Below are 24,212 nucleotides of genomic sequence, written 5' to 3' on the forward strand. Positions count from 1 at the left end.
TAATAAGCACATAAACCAAATTTCATCAGTTCTAATAATACTTTTTCTCAAATTGTAATCTGAATTCTATACACATCTGAAAATCAATGGTTTCTTAAAATTACACTTGTCAGGCAGCAGTTCTGATGTAATTATCATGGCCTCCACATGCATGAACTTGTAATAGCTGCTCATATTGTAGTCACTTAAGTTAAATTATGTTCATTGTTGAGTTTATTTTCTATTTAAAATGTCTTCAAAAATATTACATGATGATATGACAGTGAAATTACTTTTCTTTCTTAGTGGTACATAAATAATGTTGTGCTTGTAACTCATGACTGATGAAATTCATGACATCCTATGGACTTTGTTCAAGTATTTAAAGTAAATGACAGATAATATAATACCAGTGGAGGAAGCCAAAGCTGTCAGCCCTTAAAAAAAGGCACCATCCTTGGGGAGAGGGACTTGTTTGCTTGTGACACTGATTCACTCTCCCCTGCACTATTGCCTTTTCTTTTGAAGAGCTTTTTATTGTGCAAGATTTCAAGTACATATGAAAATAGAGGAGACAGTATAGGAAAGCATTATGTGTCCATCACCCCTCCTTCAACTATAATGAACACATGGCCAATCTTGTTTCATCTATTTCCCCACCCATTTCCCCTCCTCCCATGTTATTTTAAATCAAATCTAAGACATCATATTATTTCATCCATAAATATTTCAGTTTGTGTCTTGAAAAGATGAGAACTCAGGCCAGGCACAGTGGCTCATGCCTGTAATCCCAGCACTTTGGGAGGCTGAGGTGGGTGGATCACCTGAGGTCCGGAGTTCTAGACTAGCCCTGGCCAACATGGTGAAACCCCATCTCTACTAAAAATACAAAATGAGCCGGGCGTGGCGGTGCACACCTATAATCCCAACTACTTGGGAGGCTGAGGCAGGAGAATTGCTTGAACTTGGGAGGCGGAGCTTGCAGTGAGCCGAGATCACGCCACTGCACTCCAGCCTGGGCAACAAAGCGAGACTCCATCTCAAAAGAAAAAAAAAAAAAGAAAGAAAAAGAAAAGATGAGAACTCTTTATAAACATAACATTATCACATCTAAAAAGAAATGAGTAATAATGTAATAATATTATCAATTATTCTGTGTTCAAATTTCTGCTTCCTTTTTAGTTTTGTGTTTCCAGGGTGTGTGTGTGTGTGTGTGTGTGTGTGTGCGCGCGCGCATGTATGTATGTATGTACAGGGTGGGAAAGGCAAGCATACTTAGTAGATGGTTCTGTGTTCTTCTAACGGGGACATACAGTGTGTGGTTGTCTTTGCCCCCAATTATTTTCAAGAGCGCAGCTTTCTGAGATTCACTTAATTGTCAGAGCTGGAAGTCCCCTTAGATCACCTAATAACTTCATTTTATAGATGAGGGAACAGATACCTAAGGATGGAAAACGATAGGCCCAGAGACACAGTACTTTAGTAAAAGAACTAAAAATATTGAAGGTAGCTTCCTTGTTTAGGAGTCAGAGGGCATACAGTTCTTAGACTCATTGGATGCTAAAGCCAGACCTAAAAGTTCATATAGATAGCCTCTCATTCTGCCAGAGGTCTCAGTCTGGCAGTCTGTTGACAAGGTCCAGACCACAAATATATTTTATTTGTTCCGCAGTGTTTTGGGGGAAAAGTGATTTGGCTTCAACATTTAAAAAATCCAGGTAGTTCACATCAAAGTATACATTTCAGGAAAAAAGAGGATGTTAGCACACTGGATCTGCATGCCCACGTGGCAGCAATCAGTTGGGGTTGAGTAATGGTTTCTTGCTTTGGAATGGGCACAAGCTTCTAATTTACCATAGGCCCCACCACTCCCAAGTGTTTTAACAAATATTATATTAGAGTTACATTAGATGTGACCTGGGAATTTCCCTTTCTTAAAACTGGAAGTAATTCTGTTGATGGTGTGTCTCTAAGTGAGTGGTGGGAAAATGGTGGTCTAGAGAATGTCTGCTTGTTTAAATGTGGCAGCCACTTCTCACCAGGCCCATTTCTCTCATGTAAGTTACCTGCCTTGCCCCTCTAGACATTTAAATTTATGACCTCTAATCTAAACCATGCAATCAGAATCATTTTATTCTGTACTGGAGACTTCTTACAACCAACCTCAGTAGACTAGAGAGTTCAAGATTCCTTTGCTGTCAAATAACATTACATACTCTTGTTTTTGATTTCATTCATCTTGTTAACCCACAATTTGGGATGTTACTTATCCCCCATACTGGTTTTCAAAATATATAATAAAAAGAGATGCTAAATGCAAAGCAATCTCCCCAAAGAATAGGTGAACTTCCAAATCTCGTAGGAAGGCCAAGAAGGAAGAGTATCCTAAATGGGATGACAAGTAACTCCCATAACAGAGAATCAGAAGGTGGATTTAGCTTAGAAGCGCCCACATAAGAGTTTTGATTTATCCAGAAAAGTTAGACAGGCAGGCAGTGGGATGCAATGGGATGGCTATAAGACTTGGGGAGCAACAAATATGGGCTTGAATCTCTGCCTTGCCATATGACCTTGCCAAGTGCTTTCCTCTTGGTAAACCAAGGCTTCAAAACTAAAATACTCTGCTTTTTGGAGTTGTGATGATTCTGTGAGCTGCAGGGACACTGAACACAGATCAGTTCCTTTCAAAGCTCACAATAGGAGATACACAAGTGTCCTTGTGGTTTAGCCTTTTTGGGTCACTTGATGTTAGCATGGAGATACTTTTCCATTTTAATATCTGAAAAAACTTCTGTCACTAAAGAATAAAGATTAATTGCAGGGGTACTGAAACTATTAAAAGGAACACATCACCAGCCCAGCAATATCAAAAGCTATGAATGGTCGCTGTTCATTTCCATTTGAATGATGCTCAGCCTTTGTCTAGGGCTTAACAGACTTCACATTAAGATTTGTCTAAGGATTCTGTACACCTCAATTATCCACTCAGTGTTAAGAATCTACCATTCTCTTCTGGGCCTTAGCCTTGGTAGGTATGGAGGGTGAGTGTTTCGGGTAGGCGGTTGGGCTGTTCCTACAGCCAAACTGACCAAAAGAGATTCTTGCCTTTTACTTGGCTGCCTCCAGGACTGTTTGGAAGAGCACTAGGGGAGCTCAATTCCTTTACAAATAATTCATTACTACCTGCTGTGTGGCAGGCACACACACTTGGAAGTTGTTTATCACCTAGTAGGAGAGGCAGATAAGTAAACAGAAAATTGCAACTTACTCTGCTTGCCAGTGGTTTTAGTTAGGATGAGCACAGTGGGCTCTGGTCTCCCTGAAGATATAACGTTATGTGTATCTCCAAGGATAGATAGACATTTTGTGAATGTATGGAGAGGGGGATATTCTAGGTAGAGAGAATGACATGAGCAGAGAGGTATGGGGGTCTGAAACAATGTGGTATAACCAGACAGCCCTAATCCTAGCAGTTTAGTATAACAAGAGTGTCAGAGGTCAGCAGTGCCTGAAGGCTCCTGGAGAGGTAATAATAACAACAGATACTTCCCAGGGTGCCAGGTACCATGCTAAAGCAATTTATCTTTATTTATTCAACAACTCTCTGAAGTGGGTGCTATTTTCCCAGGTGGGAAAGCTGAAGTTCAGAGAGGTTAGAGTGAGTGAACTCACTGTTGCGCAGCTGGTGAGTGGCCGTGTTGGGATTCAAACCCAGCTTCAGAGCCTAAGCTGTAAGTAGGGATTGGAAATAGGGGTCAAGTTACTCAAGTTATGGAAGGATCCCAAAGTAGGAAGCCACTAAAGGGAATTTAAGCAATGAAAGTGACTAGGGATCAGAAAATCTGGGGTTGCAGGTTCTATTCTACAGCTAATTGACTGTGACTTCGAGCAAATTCCTTTCCTTCTTTGGGCCTATGTTTTTTCATCTGTAAAATAAGGAAGATGATCAAGTGCAAATCTTAATGATCCCTTTCAGCTCCTTCAGATTTTTGCTTCTCTAACGGGGGTTGGGAAGGGGCTGATTTAAGAGACTGGTAGGCATTCTCTCAATGTGCTTTGTGGTTCTTTGTACATGCTTTATACTTATGTGGGCTGTTCCTCTTGCTTGGAATGTCCTCTTGCTTCCTTCCTGCCTCTCCAAATAGTATCCCGCTAGCTGTAGTCCCTCTCCATATCCCCGCCTGTCTCTTAATTCCTTCAGTGCTGTTAGCTAGGTTAGCTATGTCTAACCACTTTGACTCCTAGTTTTATACTATCTTGTATTCTTTGCTGATTGTTTCCTTTGTAATCTTTTCTTCTAATACATACTTTAGGCTGCTCCTTTCCTTCTAATTTTTAGTTTCTTTTACCCCCTATAGCACCTAACACAGTCTTGTTTGTAAGGGGATACTGGAACAAATTTTGTTAATCTTGCCCCTTTTCTTCTGGCAGTGTGTGTGAGCACAGCAAAGAGAATCTTATGACCCCCTCCAACATGGGAGTGATCTTTGGGCCCACCCTGATGAGAGCTCAGGAGGACACTGTGGCCGCCATGATGAACATCAAATTCCAGAACATAGTGGTGGAAATACTAATCGAGCACTTTGGCAAGGTATGCATTTTCTATTCTCACTACCTCTTTTCCAAACATGTGACACTTTCCCCCAACTGCCTTTTAGTGCTGTGTCTTCCTCCTTGGCTCACATTGACAATGAAAGGAAATCCCATTATGACACAATGACATTTAATGGTAACTCTTACCCTGGGAAATTCATTCATTCAGCAAACATTGCTCAAGCTTATAACTATATTACTTTCAGACACCATGCTAAATACTGGGGGTAATGAAGAAGAAAAAGTCACTGTCTGTGCCTTTAAGGTGTTAACAATGTATAGTATGGAGACAGATGGGTAAATAGGAAAATGATAGTATAAAAATAGTCGATATACAGTGAAACTGTAGGGGAGAAGATATTTATGTTCTCACTCATTGCTAGTTTCATGGCTGAGACCCCTATAACAAAAGACTGATTAACAAGAGAAAAGTATACAAATTTATTTAATAAGTTTTACATGACACAAGAGCCTTTAGAAATGAAGACCCAAAGAAGCGGGTAAACTCTTGCATTTTTTATACTAAGTTTGATGAAATGGATCATTGTGAAGATTAGTAATTAGAAGACAGAAGGATATGATCTAATGGTAATAAACTTAGGGGGATCTTAGCAAGGCTTGTTTGTTCAGATTCTTCTTGGTGTTTCTGTGTCTTCGAGGATAGGGATGTTCTTTTCCTCCAGTTATAGGGAGGGTACCTCTGGAACGACCTACTTTAGAGGAAGGTCAGAGAATTCTTTTATGGCCTGCTCCAGGGGAGAAGGGGAGAAGGCAGAGAAACCTTCTTGCTTCTGCTGTTTCCACAAATGCCAAGGTGCCATATTTTGGGATAGCAGGTCCTGAACTCCATCAAAACTAAAAATAAATCAATATTTATACTTATTTGAAACCCATCTCATTCCAAAAGTATATATGGCAGCATATTTTATATTGCACATAAAATATAAGGCATCATGCATTATAATCAGGTCAAGTACAAAAGGTAAAACAAAGGTAGAGTCAGAAAATGATGCCCAGAATGAGGTTAAGACAAATATTTATTGACAAATTCTTGTAGACTTGCAACAGATGGCCCTACACTGGGGTATAAGCTTCATAGCAGCTAGTGCCATCCTAGGGAAAAGCATAATTCAGTAAAGAAGGACAGGGAGGCAAAAGCAGCAGGACTTGGTGACTGGAAGTCACCAAGGATGTGGGAGAGGGAGATTTCTGAATCCTGATTTTCTGACTTGGCTGACTTGGTGAATGGGGCTCTACTTCATACATATAAGAATTTCACAATGGGAAAGTTTGAGGGAGATAGAGAAAAGTTCAGTTTGGGACAGGTCACATTTAAGATTTCTGAAAGACATCCAGAGAACAATGCCTCGCGAGCAGTTGACTATGTGAATCTAAAGCAGGGATCAGAAAGCTTTTCCTTAAAGGACCATATAATAAATACTTAAGCCTTTGCAGGCCATGGATCTCTGTCACAACTACTTAACTTTGCCGTTGTAGTGAGAAGACAGCCGTAGACAATATGTAAACAGATGGTTGTGGATGTGTTCTAGTAAAATTCTGTTTACAAAATGGGAAACAGGCGTGTGGGCTCTAATTTGCTGACCCCTGTTCTAGAGCCCAGATGTGATAAATTGATAAATCGATTGATTCATCCAAAAAATGTGTGTTGAGTACCCACTTTATACCAGGTACTGTTTTAGGAACTCTAGATATCATCTTCATAGAGTTTATATTCAAAAAGAGTAAACAAACAGTATTCAAAGGAAGTAAAGTATGTAATATTTTAGATTATAATGAACATTAAGGAGAAAAGCAGAGAAGGGAAATAGGAGGGGTTGGAAAGTGGTTTTGCAATTTTAAATACAGATAGGAAAGGAGAAAATAAGGAAATGAGGAGGGCCTCACAGAGAAGATGACCTTTCAGCAGACATTGATAGGGAGTAGAGGAATGATTCATTCACCTATCCAGAGAGACAGGATTCTAGGCTGAGGAAATGGTATGTGCAGAATCCCAGAGGCAGAAGTGTGCCTGTCATATTCACAGTACAACAAGGAGGCCAGACTAGCTAGAGTGGATTAAGCAAAAGATGAAATAGGAAAAGATGGGCCTGAAGAGATAATGGAGAGGGACATACTAGATCCTGTAGTGGAGCCTTATAATCCACTGGAAGAATTTTGGATTTGCTCTGCCTGAGTAAGATAGAAGGGGGGCTTTGATCACGGGAATAACAGAATTTGATTTAGGCTTAACAGGCTTATTCTGGCTGCAACGTGGAGAATATGAAGGAAGTCAAAGCAAATCTAGATAAATTGAGATACATACTGTGTTCATGGAGTGGAAGACTCAACATGGTAAAGATGTCAATTCTTTAAAAATTAATCTATAAGTTTAAGGTAATCAATATGAAAACCCCAGCAAGATGTTTTGTAGATAAAGACAAGATAATACTAACATGTATGTAGAAATGGAAAAGAACTGTAAGGGCTAATACAATTTTGAAAAAGAATAAACTGGAAGTAGGTATTAATAATATTAATGCTTACTGTATTGCTTCAATAATCAAGACAGTGTACAATTGGCAGAGGTAATTTGATAAGTCCTCTTGTCTACTTCTTACATAAACAAATAGAACAGAATACAGAATCCACAAATAGCCATACAGAGTATGGCCTGATTATTTTTCATGAAGGTACAAAAACATTTCAAGGGGGAGAGGGTAGTCATTTCAATGAATTGTATTAGAGCAATTGCAGCTCTTCAGGTAATGAAAGTGAACCTCAACCTCAACCTCTCATTTTATATAAAAATGAGCTCAAAAAGGATCATACATTTATATAAATCATAAAACTATAAAACTTTTAGAAGATAATATAGAAAACTGTTAGAGCCTAGGACTTATTGAGGAGACATAACACCAAAAACACAATCCATTAAAGAAAAAAAAGTCAATAAATTGACTTCATCAAAATTAAAAAGTTTTGCTCTGTGAATGACCCTATTAATAAAATGGGAAAACAGCTACTGAGATTTGGAGAAAATATTTGCAAACCACATATCTGACAAAGGATTAATATCTAGACTATACAGAGAACTCTCAAAGCTCAACAGCACAAAAATTCAATCTAATTAGAAAGTGGGCAAAAGACATGAACATGAAGTATGCATGACAATTAAGTATATGAAAAGATGTTCAAGATCACTAGCCATTAGGGAAATATAAATTAAGACCATGATGAGAGATCTCTACACACCTATTAGAATAGGTAACGTTAAAAATATATATAGTGACAATACCAACTGCTGACAAGGGTACACAAAAACTGGATCTCTCATACACTTCTGGTAGGAATATAAAATTTGGCAACTGCTCTAGAAAACAGTTTAGGAGTTTCTTAAAAACTAAACATGCACTTCTTTAGGATCCATCATTTACACTGCTGGGCATTTATCCCAAAGAAATGAAAACATGTCCACACAAAACCTTTATAGGGATGTTAATTAATATTTGAAAAAAATTATTTAAAGCATTTTACATATATTAGCACATTTACACCTCATTTCACATAAGAAGAAACCAAGGTACAGAGAAGTTAAGTGACTTGTCCAGGGTCATGGAGTAAGTAAATGTTGAAGCTCAAATTTGAAATCAGGCAGTTCAAATGTATACTTTACCACCTCTAGATCTTTGTTATGTGTCTTGCAAATGGGTACTTGAAGTAAGTGAAGGTGAAGGTCATTATAGATGAGAGAGCTAAGGAACTTTGAGGCAAGAGTTGCTGAAGGGTCATCCACATAGCGAAGATTTTTGATAGAAAATAATTTTCTAATCCTAGCATTTGGTGGTCAGATCATGGGTCTTGTACGCTTGGTTAAGGAGTTTGGTCTTTATCCTGAAGGCAGTAGGGAGCCTTGGAAGCATATTCTGAACATTCATTATATGATGATTCATTGCATTTTAAATGTCCTAATTCATTTATAAGTGGATAAAGGAGTGACACAGCATCTCATCATTAGTATAACAAAATAATTTTTTTGTTTCTATTCTATGCATTTTTTAGGGGCAAATGCCAACTTAAATTTTATTAGAAAATGTGTTGGTTGGCAAATGACCTCAATCCCATTCTAGTTCATAAAAGTGTGATTTTGCTATGTCCAAAGCATATTATGTGGCATGATTTGAAGAGCAATTAAATGCTAGTTATCTCTTATTCCCAGGATATACTAGGAGGGCATTTCTATTAACTAGTGGTCAGCTGTTAAGTGAGGTTTTCACATCCTTGTAACCTGTTAATATGTGTTAAGTAGTTGAAGTTCTGACATTTATGTGATACCAGGGATGTACGCTGACCATGTTTTCCAAACAAAGACATGGTAACCAAGGATCTTTTCTGATTTATGAATTTATTTCAAAGGAAACATCTTACATGGAGATATGAAATGAAATCCCAGTTTATTAAATACTTATCAAGTTATCTTTTTTGAAAAATAGCAGAATGATATGTGGGTGAAAATGTTCCAGAAATTCTAGACCTTATGTAGGTGTAACCTCACAGGATGGTTGTGGGATTAAAAGAGATAATATGTGTGAGAGCTGATGCCGCTTCACACATATCAGGGATTATATGTTCCTGCCAAGTTGTTCAGTTAATGGGGTATGATTTTTCAGTTGAAATATATAATAATTTCAGTAATGTGTTTTTTTCCATTTACGCTTGCTCTTTAATAGAAAAGGGCTTAAACACATTGGTTTTAAGTTTCTTTGTTACTCCTTTCTTTCAGTCTCTCTTTTAAGAGCATCCAGGGTCTGTAAATACAATGTAAGTGAATCAGAAGAATTGATGCTTAAAGGAATCTATTACTAAGTCTTTCTTAAATTTTTTTTTTTAACAACTTGAATGATCTTTTCTAAATTTTTTCTTTTCTAAGTTGGAAAATAGGTAAATAATAGAAGATCTATCTCTACACTGATTCCCGAGAACAACATTGCCAATTATTCTGAAGTTCTCTTTCTTCCCATCTCACTTAGCAGTATATATCAGGGTGCCTGAACCTGATGTTGTTGGCTTGAGGCACAGAGGTAATTTGGACTGACAGAGGAAGGTTGACTTCTGTTTTCTGAACGTTTTGTTTTGGGGAGCTGCCAGGAATTAGTGGGGAAGAGAGAGGTCATCTCTGAAGGCAGATCTTAGCAATTTAGTTTTGAGGACAGAGCTATTTCACCTAAGGGGACAAAATGTAGGGTAGATCCATTGAATTTTAGAACTGGAAAGGGACCCTAAAGACCTTCAGGTCCAAGCTTTTCATTTTATATGAAGCCTCTTTTCGCATGCCACAGTAGTGGTAACAGGTTTGCATTTCTGCAGCTCCATTCCTGCTTGTCTACTGTTTGGAACATCCTCTCTCCCCCACAGTTCTTCCCAACCAGTTTATAAAAGAACTCGGATACCAGCCACAAACTTTTACCAGTTGTCTAACTTGTGTTTTGCAAACTCATTTTCTCACCTACACAACCTGGCATCTGCCGTTTTCCTCCTTTATTGCTCCCAAGACCACTCTCAAAGAGCTAGAAAGCAGTGGTTCTGCCTCGTAGGCTTAGATTTGTATTCAGTGAACATGGAATCAGTGTGGGACAATGTATTTCTAGCTCATTTAGTCCTTTTTGTAATTCTGTGAATGATGGATTGTATTTCCATTTCTGAAATTAGGAAATGGAGGCATTGAATCTAGTAAGTGGCAAAGCTGAGACTTAAATTTAGGTCTGTCAGGTTATGGCTGCCCCTCGGGGAAAGGGGGACCTGTTTTATTGAGATGTGAGCTGTGCTTTTCTTTGCATCATTGATGCTGACTTAGCTGTTCTAGCTACTCTTGAGTTCCCTCCTTATTTCCAGTCTTTCCTTTTTAGTGGGTGGGCGTCTGCTTTTTAATCATACAGGAAGGATCTTGCCTCACTGTGTTAAGTATAGTTTTCTGGGAGAATAGTTGATTATTTTTTTGAGATAATTAGAAAATCTATTATCAATGTATGTCAAAATGGATTTTAGTCTTACTGCTTAAGATATATGGTTCAGGGAAATGGAAGACTGAATGGTATAGTCTTTTCTGCAGACATGGATGGTTGAAAGCAGTTCTTCCTGTAAACTGGCCGGAGAAAGCGGAGTTATTCTCAGTGTGGAGTTTGTGGGAACTCCAGTGTTGCCTATGTTCCCAAATGGCCAAATGAGACCTAATCCAGGAAAAAAGCCCATGTTGTAGCAATGTAACGGATTTGAGAAGGCAAACAAGAGACCCTGTTAAGAAATGGGTCTTATTTATATACTTTTCAGGCACCCATCTAGCAACCTAGAGGAAACAGACCCTTCCAGTCCTGGTCTGTCTCTCCTTTCTCAAAAAGGTGGTGCTTGTGAATTTCAGTCTGCCACCAGAGGGTAGCAAGAGAACAGATGAATGTGTCCCTCCAACTGATTTCTGGAATAAGATAGATAGATAGATAGATAGATAGATAGATAGATAGATATTTTAAAATATAAGTAAATGTAAATATATAGTTATACTTTATAGATTTTACTGTATAGATTTATATTTTATACATTTGTATTTTAGAATGTATCTCTATATCTACCTACCTATACACACACACAAACACACACACACACACACACACACACACTTTGGTGGTGGGGGGGGTGTTCGTATGTGTAAAGAGAGAGAATCTAATTAAGCCAAGACTCTACTTCTTCACATTTAATTTCTGAAATGATAAGGTTAAGCTAAAAGTTATTGAAAATAACATTTTTATTATCTGTACATGTAAGGATATTTTCATTAGTCTGTACATGTAAATCTAATATGTATTTAGCTTGGAATTTGGCAAACATTCTCAATTGAATCTGGAGAAAAAATATCTTTAAGTATGAATATTAAGATAAAAATGTAACCTGGAGAAAAAATATCTTTGAGCAGAGAATTACTAAGATTGGGAGATTTCAGATGTATTTATTAGTTGCAATGAATCTTTGAAAACGTAGCTTCAAATTTTCCACCTTGGCTAAGTGGAGATCTTCACACATTCTTCAAATGCCCAGTTATTTATAGCTTTGAAGTGAAGTCAGGCCCTGTTTGAGGTGAATAAGCATGTCCAAACCCAATGAGATAGGATGATAAATGTAGGATGTAGTTGTGAGCTGAGGTTTGCCTCCATGTTCAGAGAGCAGAAAAGATTCCCCTTTTGATTCTGGTCATCCTAAGCATTATGCCAGTGATTCAGAATGAGGTGAAAATACCACTCCTTCCCTTTTTCTGTCTCTAGCTGGGGCTGTAATAATAATTATCACAGTAAAAATGATAGCATTTTTTGGCAGCTTGCTATGTGTCAGACATGGTGCTATACATTTGACACAAAGCATCTCCTCGATTTCTCACAACTTTATGTAGTATTTACTTACAGGTAAACTGAGGTCTACAGAGGTTAGGTTTGTATGGACTATCAAAATCAAATATCTGTTTTTATTTTCTTTTTGGAGGCCTCTAGTGTGTGTGGGTGGCGGAGAATATAGAATCAGAGATTTTTGAGAATTTGAAAATATCTCCAAGGTCATATTGTCCATTCCCCTCAATGGCTAGCGATTTTCTTGTATCATATATTTTTTCCTTTGCTGTTCTCCTTTGAGTGGCCTGAGGTCTCAGGTTGGAACACCAGAGTCTAGATAATACAGTAAGACTGGGGCCAGTGTGCCAGAGGGCCAAATAGGTGTACTTTGGCAGCTAGACTTAAAGCAGACTGAGCTTCAGCAGTCTGGTGATAGGCCAATTCCTATTTGAGAGAACAGGAATCAATGGAGGAGCAATGAGAGATCGGGCGAACTTTTTCTTTGCTCTGAGATTTACAGACTGAAAGCTGGGTCATTGCTACTTTCTTAGATTAAGACTTCTTCCCAAGAACTCTGAAAATGTCCAGGCCACCTCTGTAAGCTCTTCAGATATTCTTAGAGGTGAGAATAATGGAAAGAATGGAAAAATAGCTTTAAACTAGACAGCCCAGGGACTACATCTCAACTTTATCCTTTACTAGCTGGGTGGTCATCTAAACAAGCCAGTTTACCCCCCTGAGCCTTGTTTCCCTCATTTAAAAAAAATGATACTAATAATTAGACCTACTTCATAGAGTTGCTGGGAGGAGTCAATGAGATAAATGTTTCAAGTACTTTGTACATAGTACATTGGCCACTAAATTTTAGTACTTGCCCATGCCCTATACCACTAACCCTTTGCTGTATTGACAGGAGATGAGCTCTGTCTTTATCGTGGCATTCCCTCCTAATACTTTTATTAATACCTTGGTATCTACTAAGTCTTTGTAGTCAAAAGGGGCTTTTCTTAGAAGCCCTTATACCATTCTTTATGGTTATTAAATGATAGAGAAACTCTTTGATTTCCCAACCTAAAAGCATCTTAAGCTGATCTAAAAAGAAACTGCACTTGGAATCTGCCATGTCATTCTTAGTAGAAAACTCACAATCCATGCTGAGTAGACAGAGATATCCTTAATAGGATCTGATTTTATCTTCTCTCTCTCCCTTGGTATTTTTTTCCTGAGACAACTGGGAAGGGGAATGGACAGACAATTAGAACACGGATTACAGACTGGTTAGATATAATCAGTGGAAGTCTACAGCTATTTCCTGCAGTAGGTACTGTTTTTTAGGGGAAATGACACCTGATTGGGCATTAGAACTCTTGGATTCTAGTCTCAGTTCTACCATCTACTAGCTTTGGGGCCTTGGGCAAGTCACATCCCCCTCTTTGGACATCGATTTTCCCATAAGTATATTGGATGAGTAGGACTAGACAGGATTCTAGAATGTTACATCTGAAAAGGCCTTAAAGGCGATGTGTTTCTGAGACCAAAGACAGCCTTAGTGACAGCCCTTTTATAAAAAGCTGGCTCTTGGTAACAACAGACGTGATACTTTCAAAGTTCTCTACATACTCTAAGCAAACTCAGTGACACACTTGATGTTTAATGTGGTCTGTGCCAAATGCTAAGAGCTCATTATTTTTGACCCTGTTGCCACCTTTGTTTCTAGTGTAGTGAAGAGTATGGTTTATGCTAATATAGCCAGAACCCAGAAAGCTCAACATAGCCTTAGTCAGAGTGTAAATGGAGACTCAATTGGAAAGCTGGGATTCATCAGGGCCAAGTCCTGTAGCTTTGATTTATAGAAAGGCAAAATGTTTTTTTGTACAATCTGATATTTGCAGCCCTGAAGCGACATCTGGAAAGAATCTGGATAGTTGTTCATTTCTGCCAAGATTTCCAAGGGTTAGAATGAGTCTGGATCTCTTGGCCTTTGGCAATTGGAAATGACCATCTTATATTAAATTTCTTTTCTCTTTCACACCTAAAGACATGACGGAGAAGAATCCATAAGGGGGTTAATATGTGACCAAACTCAGGCAAGCAGTTTGTTAACCCTCTTCCCAATGGAGGTGATTGCTTGCCTGGCAGTGTCTCAAAGCCCAGCAAATTATCCAGATTTAGTTCCCAGAAGTCTTCAGGAGAGGGATTCCAGGAGTTGGGCTCCTTCCTGACTACAACCCAAAGCAACAGCCAAGGCCCATCAGAACAAAATAATATTCCTCAGATATTGAGTTCTCTTAGACCAGGCCTTTAGAATGGCACTTAGTGCCAACCATATGCCCAGAAAACAAATAAGCACTGGTTTGCCCCCAGACTCTACTTTGGCCACCTTCTGGGATATTTTTCTGAAGTCACTATCAAAGACCATGAAACCCTAATTGTTCTTAACCAGTCCACATAAAGCCAAATCAGTCTGTCCTTTTTCTGGAGTTTTGGAGGGTGGGAAAATAAGTTCTGCCTGATACTGTTTCTACCCAAGGAATTATTTTTAAACTTAAAATGTTTCCTTCTATGGTTTATAGTAGAAAGAGTGTTAGCCTTGAAGTCAGACACTTCTGGGTTCCTATCATAGCCCTGCTTCTTACTATCAGGTGGCCTTGGACAATGCACATTCTTTATTCCCAGCCAAGCCTTTGGCCTCACATCCTCTTTCTAGTCTTCTCCCCAGTGACTTGATCTAGTCTGTCTATGAGTTAGGAATTCCTACTTAATTATTCAGCTACAGAAGAACCACTACAGTGTCCAGAGGAGGAAAAATGAAGGCCTATACCCTGTCAAGTTCTAGTGATAATTTTTCTCAACTTTCCATTCATTCAGCTTTTTAATTATTCTTTCCTCCCTTAATCCTGTGGAAAGGGGTAGGAAGAGGGATTTATTTTGTGGTTACCCTAATGCATTGGTTGATCAATCATGTCCTTCAAGCCCAAGTTGTCTTTGCAGAGAAAGGAATTTGTGTTCAGAGAAAGGAATTTATAAACAATCAATAAATGAGTTAATATACATACAACACTTAGACATGTGCCTGACATGTAGTAAACATTGTAGAAGAGTTGACCATTAAAACTAACTCTGACCTATGGCTTGAACTTGGAAAAAGTTTGTTCCATCAAAGCCATTTTAGTCAGTCTTCTGGGTCAGCAGCTAGTACCACCATTTCCACCTTCTCCTATTACTGGTGTCACTACCTTTTCACAATGATTGCATGAGATGCATAGGAACTGGTTTTGCATCCTGTGTCACCTGGTATTTGACCCTTTAGAAAATCCCCATATACTATGAGTTTCCTATTCCTTTAGGATTTGTTCATTTGTTTGTTTGTTTGTTTTGAGACAGAGTCTCTGCTTCTGCCACCCAGTTTGGAGTGCAGTGGCGTGATCTAAACTCACTGTAGTCTCCACCTCCCGGGGTTTAAGCGATTCTCCTGCCTCAGCCTCCCAAGTAGCCAGGATTATGGGTGTGCACCACCACTCCCAGCTAATTTTTGTATTTTTGGTAGAGACGGGGTTTCACCGTGTTGGCCAGGCTTGTCTTGAACTCCTGACCTCATGTGATCCTCCTGCCTCAGCCTCCCAAAGTGCTGGGGTTACAGGCGTGAGCCACCACGCCTGTTCTTATTTCTGCTGTTTTAAAAGGGTAGGTTGTTATTCTGTTCTCAGAACCTGCTTAGAATAAGTCCTTTCATGGATACACAAGAAGCCACTGGGGCACTAGGTAGAGCTTGCTGGGTTTCTTTCCTTGGACCTATTCTAACTCCTTTGTCAGCTCTGAAAGTTTTCTCATTAATATTGGACTGCCAACAGTGAGTTAAGAGATCTTGGGCCCATATTTTCTTTCCTTCCTCCTTTCTTAATAGAAACTGTGGAGTTTTCCCCAAGTTGCCCTTCCCAATTCCACTAGTTATATCTGTAGTTTACAATCCTGTTTTTAAGGTACCAATGTCACCCCTTCATTCAATAAATACTTACTAAATGCTTACTATGGACAGGCGAAGTTCTAGGCTCTGGGGATACAAACAAAACAAAGGCCAATTCTTGTGGGTCTTCATGTTCTGCTGGTTATAAACAATACATCAGGTGGTGGCAAGTGCTCTGAAGAAAAAGTAAAGCAAGATAGTGGGTTGTTCCTTTATGGAAGATGGTCAGACAAGGCTTCTGTTAATGTGTTATTTAGGCAGAGAACTGAATAAAGTAAGGGTACAAGGTATGGTAGATATCACTGGGAAGAGCAATTCCATGAATAGGGAAAACCTAGTACAAAGGCCCAAGGCAGCAATGTGCTTGGCATGTTGAACAGCAAAGAAACCAGAGTGACTGGGAGCAAGGATGACAATCTGCTCCTTTTGTCTTCCCAAAGGGAATAGCAGTAACACACAGGTTAATGCTCATTGTTAAAATAGAGTTTTGAAGTGAGGCCTTTGGAGGGCCACAGACCAGAAAAAGAGGTAAGTGGATTCTTCTTACTACAGCAATTGCCAATATTTCCACATTAAAGCTTGGCTCGAATGTTTGCATCTGTAGGCCAGCTTTGGGAAGGATGTTGCAATCCATGATGACTGTAGGGGTTATTCAGGCCACATTTTAATTTTAGAGAAGACACACAACAGGAAGTTTCCCCTTTGCTTTTCTAGACTTTTCTCACTTAAAGAGAGTGTGGTTTTAAGCCTACCAAGCACCTTCTCTGAGTTCTGCCTACTGTCACATTGGAAAAACTGCTCTCAAACAGCTCCTTACCAATGAGCCTTTCAGTATACTTTCAGGAGACAGGCCATGTGGACAACACCCTATCCAAGTGGAATTGTCAGCTCTCCTTATAAATCCTAGAAGTCAGTGACCCTGTATCTATCTGGAGACCTGGGTAGCTTCTTGAAGAAGAGCAACCTGTGAGGAAGGGTTTTTTTTTTTTTTTTCAATGAGAAGTGAATAATTTTTATAACTGGAGCAGGGAAATAAGATCATTTAATCTGACAGAGAGCTTGAAGAGCCATTAAGTTCATATCACCTGATTTGCATAGCATATAACTGCTTCACTCCCTATTGCTTCAGTCTGAAAATTTTTCTGTTCCTCTCTCCCTTTCTCTATCAATCTCCTTTCCCTCTCCCTGTCCCCCTCTTTCTCTCTCTCTCCCTCCCTTCCTCCCACTCCCCTCTCTCCCTCCCCTCTCCCCACTTCTTTGTGTGTCTTGCGTTTTCTCTGTCTTTAAGGAAACATAGGTTTAAGTTCTTTTTAGGGTTCATAATAATTGCAATAACTACCACTTATTGAGTGCTCAGTATGTTCCAGGCTAGGTTCTTTACATCAGGTATACCTTGCTTTATTGTGCTTTACTTTATTGCCCTTTGCAAATACTGCATTTTAAAAAACAATTTGAATGTTGGTGGCAGTCCTGTTTCGAGCAAGTCTATCAGAGCCATTTGTCCAACAACATGGGCTCACTTCTTGTCTCTGTGTCACATTAGGATAATTCTTGCAGTATTTCAAACGTTTTTTTCCTTCTTACATCTGTTGTGGTGATATGCAGTCAGTGATCTTTAATGTTACTATGTAATTGTTTTGTGGCTCCATGAACTACACCCAGACAAGATAGCAAACTTAATGAATAAATGTTGTATGTTCTGACTGCTCTGCCGACCAGCCGCTCCTCATCCCTCTCCCTCTCATGCTTCCCTATTTCCTGAGACACAACAATATTGGAATTAGACCAATTAAAAACCCAACAAAGGCCTCTAAGTATGCAAGTGAAAGTAGGAGTTGCATGTCTCTCATGTTAACTCAAAAGCTAGAAATGATTAAGCTTAGTGAGGAAGGCATGTTGAAAGCTGAGATAGGCTGAAAGCTAGGCCTCTTGTGCCAAACAGTTAGCTAAGTTGTAAATACAAAGGAAAAATTCTTGAAGAAAATTAAAAGTGCTACTCCAGTGAACACACAAATGATAAGAAACCAAAATAGCCTTATTGCTCATAGGGAGACACTTTTAGTGGTCTGGGTAGAAAATCAAACCAGCCACAACATTCCCTTAAGCCAAAGCCTAATCCACAGGAAGGCTGTAACTCTTCAATTCTGTGATGGCTGAGGAAGTAAGGAAGCTGCAAAAGAAAAGTTTGAGACTAGCAGAGGTTGGTTCATGACGTTTAAGGAAATAAAGCAGTTCCATGACATAAAAGTGCAAGGTGAAGCGACAAGTGCTGATGTAAAAGCTGTACCAAGTTATCCAGAAAATGCAGCTAAGATCATTGATGAAGGTGGCAACACTAAAAAACACATTTTCAATGTACATGAAATAGCCTTCTATTGGAAGAAGATGCCATGTAGAACTTTCATAGCTGCAACGAAGTCAATGCCTGGGTTCAAAGTTACACAGGACTCTTTTCATTAAGGGCTAATGCAGCTGATGAAGCCAAGGCCAATTGACCATTCTGTAAATCCTAGGGCCCTTAAGGATTATGCAAAATCTACTCTGCCCATGCTCCATGTATGGAACAACAAAGCCTGAATGACAATACATCTGTCTACAGCATGTTTTACTGAATATTTTAAGCCCACTCTTGAGACCTACTGCTCAAAAGAAAAACTCTCCTTCAAAATATCACTGCCCACTAACAATGTACTAATCACCCAGCAGCTCTGATGGAGATGTGCAAGGAGATTAATGAATGTTGTTTCCATGCCTACTAATACAACATCCATTCTGCAGCCCATGAATCAAGGAATAAATTCAACTTTCAAGTCCTATTATTTAAGAAATAGATTTCATCAAGCTTTAGATCCTATAGATAGTGATTCCTCTGATGAATCTGGGCAAAGTAAATTTAAAACTTTCTGGAAAGCGTTCACCAATCTAGATGTCATTAAAAATATTAATAATTTATGAGAGGAGGTCAGAATATCAACAAAGTAACAGAGGTTTGAAAAAGTTAATTTCAACCCTCACGGCTGACTTTGAGGGGCTTAAGCCTTCAATGGAGGAAGTAACTGTAGAGGTGGTAGAAATAGCAAGAGAACTAGAATTAGAAGCGGAGCCTGAAGACGTGACTGAATTGCTGCCATCTCAGAATAAAAGTTCAATGGTTAAGAAGCTGCTTTTTATGGATGAGCAAAGAAAATGCTTTCTTGAGGTGGAATCTACTCCTGGTGAAGATGCTGTGAACGTTGTGGAAATGATAACCAAGGATTTAGAATATTGCATAAACTTGGTTTACTAAAGCGGTGGCAGAGTTTGAGAGGGGCGACTCCAATTTTGAAAGAAGTTCTGAGAGTAAAATGCTATCAAACAGCATGGCATGCTACAGAGAAACTTTTTGTGAAATGAAGAGTCAATTGATACAGCTAACTTCATTGTTGTCTTCTTTTAAGAAATTGCCATAGCCACTCTAGCCTTCAGTAAGCACCATCCTGATCAATCAGCAGTCATCAACATAGAGGCAAGACCCTCCACCAGCAAAAAAGGGTATGATTTGCTGAAGGCTCAGATGATTGTCAGCATTTTTTAGCAATAAATTATTTTAATGAAGGGATGTATTTTTAGGAATCATGCTATTGCACACTTACTAGACTACAGTATAGTATAAGCACCGTGAAACCAGAAAAATTGTGTGGCTCAGTTTACTGTGATACATATTTTATTCTGGTGGTCTGGAACCAAATCCACACTATCTCCTAGGTATGCCTGTATGTTACCTTATTCAACCATCACAACAACCCTATGAGGTAGATGGTATCACTATTCTCATTTTGCAGCTGACATTTGCAAAATGCAAACTGAGCTTCAAGTTTGAGATTCATATAGTTTAAATTTCTTGCCCCTGGTTACATAGCAAAGCTCCAACACAACTAACTCTGACTCTGTCCTGACTCTTTGACCTCTATTTTGTACTCTGTCTTCCCAATTATAGTTGGTGAAGGAATAAATGAAAAAAAAAGTTCTATTATTTAATATGCTCTAAAGGGCCTGGTAGCCAAAATTCATCCATTCATTTTAAAAACTGTCATTGAGCTGCTTTATCTTGCCTCATGCCCTACTCAGCCCTAGTCTCTAGAGATGAATCAGGAAAAAAATCTCTGCTGTCAGAAAAGTTATGGGACTGGGGGGTATCCGGAACCAACTAACACTCAGGATGCAGTGTAATAAAGACTGTGGTGAAGATGTGCATTGGATGCTGTGGGAGCCCATGGAAAGGGAACTTACCTCTCTATTGGGAATCAAAGAAGTCTTCATACAGTGGGTAATGCATGATGTGAGTCCTGAAAGTCAGAAGAGTAGATTAATTAAGGTATAGGCTAACCTTCTGTAAGAAAAGTCCTCCTGTAACAGAGGACTGCAAATTATTTGGCTGAAATATGATGGAGAGGAGTACATTTTTGTCTCACATAGAAGTTTAGCAGTGAATAGTCCAAGATCAATGGCATACTTTTGCCATCCTCACCACTTGGCTTCAGTTTCTTGATCCTAGATAGCTATTCCATTTGCCCCCAATTACTAGACAGAGAGAAAGGGAAAAAAGACAGAATGTAATACAGACAGCTTCTTCATAAAAGCATGACCCAGAGACTTTCATGCATTAGTTCTACTTGTATTCTATTATCTAAAACTTAATCACATGTCCTTACCTAGCTGCAAGGGAGACTAAGAGAGGTAGGCATGGGTGCCCAGCTACCATTCAGTGACTTCCATTAGTAAAAGTAAGAAGGGGAAGGTGGACACCAGTAAGCAATTAGCAGTCTCTGCCATAAAGGGTAAGAGTGAAAGTGTTCTGTGTATAGATCGCTCTGGATACATACAGGAATGAGATACCAGAGGAATTAAGTTCTATTAAAAAAAAAACCAGAGAACTAAATAACTAAGAGTCTAAAGAACTTTAATAATTCAGCATGGCTATAGTGGAGGGTGAATGTAGGGGAATAGTGGAAGATGGGGCTGGAGATTTCAGGCTCTGGCCAGATTATTGAGTACTTTGTGTGCTAACTAAGGAATTTGGCCTTTGTCCCGAAGACAGTGAAGAGTCATTGAAATATTTTAAGCAGTGGAGTAACACAATTAGATTAGAGTTGAGAAAGATCACTCTATCTGCACTCGGGTAGACAGATTAAAGGCAGGAGTGACTGCAGACAGAAGGAACGATTAGGAGACTATTATAGTCATAGAGAGACATGATGAGACTCAACCGAGTCAGTGGTAGTGAGCAGAGGGGATAGATTAGAGAGACATTAAGGAAGTATAATTGATAGAACTTGGTGACTAAATGGATGTGGGATGTGAGAGAGGGGGAGGGTTTTAAGATAATAATGTCCAGATTTCTGGCTTGGACATTGGCATTGTTTTAGGTAATACAAAATTTTAAGGGGCGAATGTGTTTAATTCTAGAAATGTTGAATTTGAGATACCTCTGGGATATCCAGAAAGCAACATTGTGCAGTCAGTTAGATATATTGGTATAGAAACCTGTAGAGAAACTTGGTAGTGCAAGCCATGTGAGTGGATGACATGGCTGAGAAAGCGAATGAGTGCAGACAAGTGAGATCATTAGAAGGCTGAGGACACAATCCTGGAGAACATCAAATTTCAGAGCCAGTGAAAGAGACAACAGTGTTCAGAGAAGCAGAAAGGTAAAGAGAGAGGAATTTTAAGAAATGGATTGGTTAAATGTGTTAAATGTTGGAGCACAGTCAAAATAAAAATGGAAAAGTACCTGTTGGAGTTGACAATTAGCAGGCCAGTGGTGATCATTGTAAAAACAGTTACAGAGGAGTGATGTGGGCAGAGACAAGGTTGAGGATCAACTGGAGGATGAAGAAATGGAGACTTAACTGTCTGGAAAGTGTAGAAGAAAATGAGTGTGATGGCAGTGGGGAGTAGTTGGGTTCAGACAGGAGAGACTTAAGTTTGTTTAAACGCTTTTGAGAAACATTATTGTAAGAAAGGAGATGAATGATGGAGGAAGGTCCCTGAGAAACAGGAAGAGATGAGATGGGATCCAGAGCATAGGTAGAGGCATTCTCCTTAGAAAGTGAGGAGGAGATAAAGTAAGTTTATAAGTGTGGATGTCAATGAGTTTGTCAGTATAGGGACAGAAAGTTGAAGTTGTTTACTTATTTATTTATTTATTTAGAGACAGTCTTGCTGTGTTGTCCAGGATGGAGTGCAGTGGTGCAATCTTGGCTCACTGCAACCTCCACCTTCCGAGTTTAAGCAATTCTCCTGCCTCAGCCTCCTGAGTAGCTGGGATTACAGGCATGCTCCACCACACCTGACTAATTTTTGTGCTTTTAGTAGAGCTAGGGTTTCACCATGTTGGCCAGGCTTGTCTTGAACTCCTGGCCTCAAGGGATCCGCCTGCCTCAGCCTCCCAAAGTGCTGGGATTACAGACATGAGCCACCGCGCCCAGTCGAAATTTACTTCTAATGACCTCCCTTTTCTCTAAAGTATGAGGTGATTATGAATGCCTCAGCAAGGATGTCTTCTAACTGAGCAAGGGGAAATAATATATGATGCATTTATCTCCATTAAGAACACTCACTTGGGTTCAATCAGAAGAGATTGTTGGATGGACAGATGCATGGATGGATGCCTATAAACATAATAAATATGTATTCTGTTTTCTGTTTTCAAAATGTGTTTTAGAAATTCAGTTCAGGTTTAAATGTTCTTGAATCCCATCTGCATTAAGTAAGTATATTATCATTTATTACTCCTCTTCATTATTCTAGACCAACATTTTTTCAGCCTTGGTATTATTTTGACATTTTGGGTCAATAATTCTTGTTGTGGGGACTGCCCTGGGTGTTGTTGGATGTTTAGCAGGATTCCTTGCCTCTCCCCACTAGATGCCAACCCCCTTTCCACAGTTGTGACAATAAATATTTCCACAGATGTCATGAAATGTCCCCTGGGAAATAGAATTGCCCCCAGTTAAGAGGTTCTGTTCCAAACCAAATGGAAGGGCACTGGAGTGAGAGAGAGAGAGAAGGGGGGTTTCAGCTAGACAAATATTCATGTACATTTATCAGTTGGTCATGACAACTATACTCATAGACATGATCTTCTTTTGGCAAATTAGACAACTGAGGCTCAGAGAGGTTAAATGACTTACCTAACATGACAGAGGCCATAAGTGATAGAGCTGAGGTTTGAACTCATGTATGTTAGATCCCTACAATTTAGGTTCTTTCTTAAACAACAATAAAAAATATTTTAGAGGGATGTCCTTGTTTTCATTTTTATTATGTTTTTAAAAATCAAACTAAACTTAAAATTCAGCACAAAAATTTAAATAACATAGAAGTGTGTAGACTAAAACAGGAATGTATCTTTTGACATTCCTCTGTAATCCTATTCACTTTCCTAGAGGTTATGATTGTGATTGTTAACAATTTAATGTGTGTGCTTCTAGACCCTTTTCTTTGCAATTATAAATGACAAAGGACAGTACATTCATAAACACACAAAACTATTTTTGAATAATGACACCATACTATATATACTATTTCATAAACTACTTTAAAATATTTAATCTTTCCACCTCAGTTCTTACAATCTACATCACTGCCTTTTAACAGTTGTGTAATATTCCTCAGTGAGTGAACCACAATTTATGTAACTTTCCCATGTTAATAGGTATTTATGTAGTTTTTTTTTTTTTTTTTAATGGTACATAGCACTTGCATAGATATCAGTGAGTGTATGTGTCAGGATTTCTGCTCAATAGGGGTTCTAAACGTAGGGAGATCAGAGTGCATACCTATTTAAAATCATGATTGCTACTACCAGATTGACCCCCAATATGGCTAAACCAAATCACCCTCCCAATAACAGCTTATAAAGGTGACTGTTTTTACCCACTTCTTTGTTAGTTTAGGACAATATCGATTTTTCTTAATTTATCAGTCTAATAGGCAAAATGTGATATCTTGTTTGAATTGTAGTTTTATAATTATTAGTGAAGTTGATTTTTATGTTCACAAGCTATTTCATTTTCTTTTCCTTCATATGTCCTTTTCAATGGCTTGTCGCTTCAAAATCCTCCCCTCTCCAACCCACTCCTACACTATACTCTTCACCTAAGGCAGCCACTAATCAGTTCTGTCAGTATAATTTGTGTTTTCTAAAGTTTTGTATAAATGGAATAATGCAGTATATACTTTTTTTTGGTCTGCCTTCTTTGATTCAGCATAATTATTCTGAGATTAAGTTGTTATAATGAGTCAATAGTTAATTCCTTTTTATTACT

At 38.8% G+C, this 24,212-nt stretch overlaps 1 protein-coding gene across 2 annotated transcripts in view; it reads left to right on the forward strand.

Moving 5' to 3' along the window:
• Positions 1-24,212, forward strand: part of OPHN1 (oligophrenin 1) — a 366,891-nt gene that overhangs the window by 309,158 nt on the left and 33,521 nt on the right. For both annotated transcript variants that reach the window (XM_025373107.1, XM_025373108.1), the window contains exon 19: positions 4,411-4,570. In XM_025373107.1, the coding sequence (XP_025228892.1) occupies positions 4,411-4,570 (160 nt within the window). The remainder of the gene's footprint in view (positions 1-4,410; positions 4,571-24,212) is intronic.

This window comes from Theropithecus gelada, chromosome X (genome assembly GCF_003255815.1).
Source record: "Theropithecus gelada isolate Dixy chromosome X, Tgel_1.0, whole genome shotgun sequence".
Classification (NCBI taxonomy): Eukaryota; Metazoa; Chordata; class Mammalia; order Primates; family Cercopithecidae; genus Theropithecus; species Theropithecus gelada.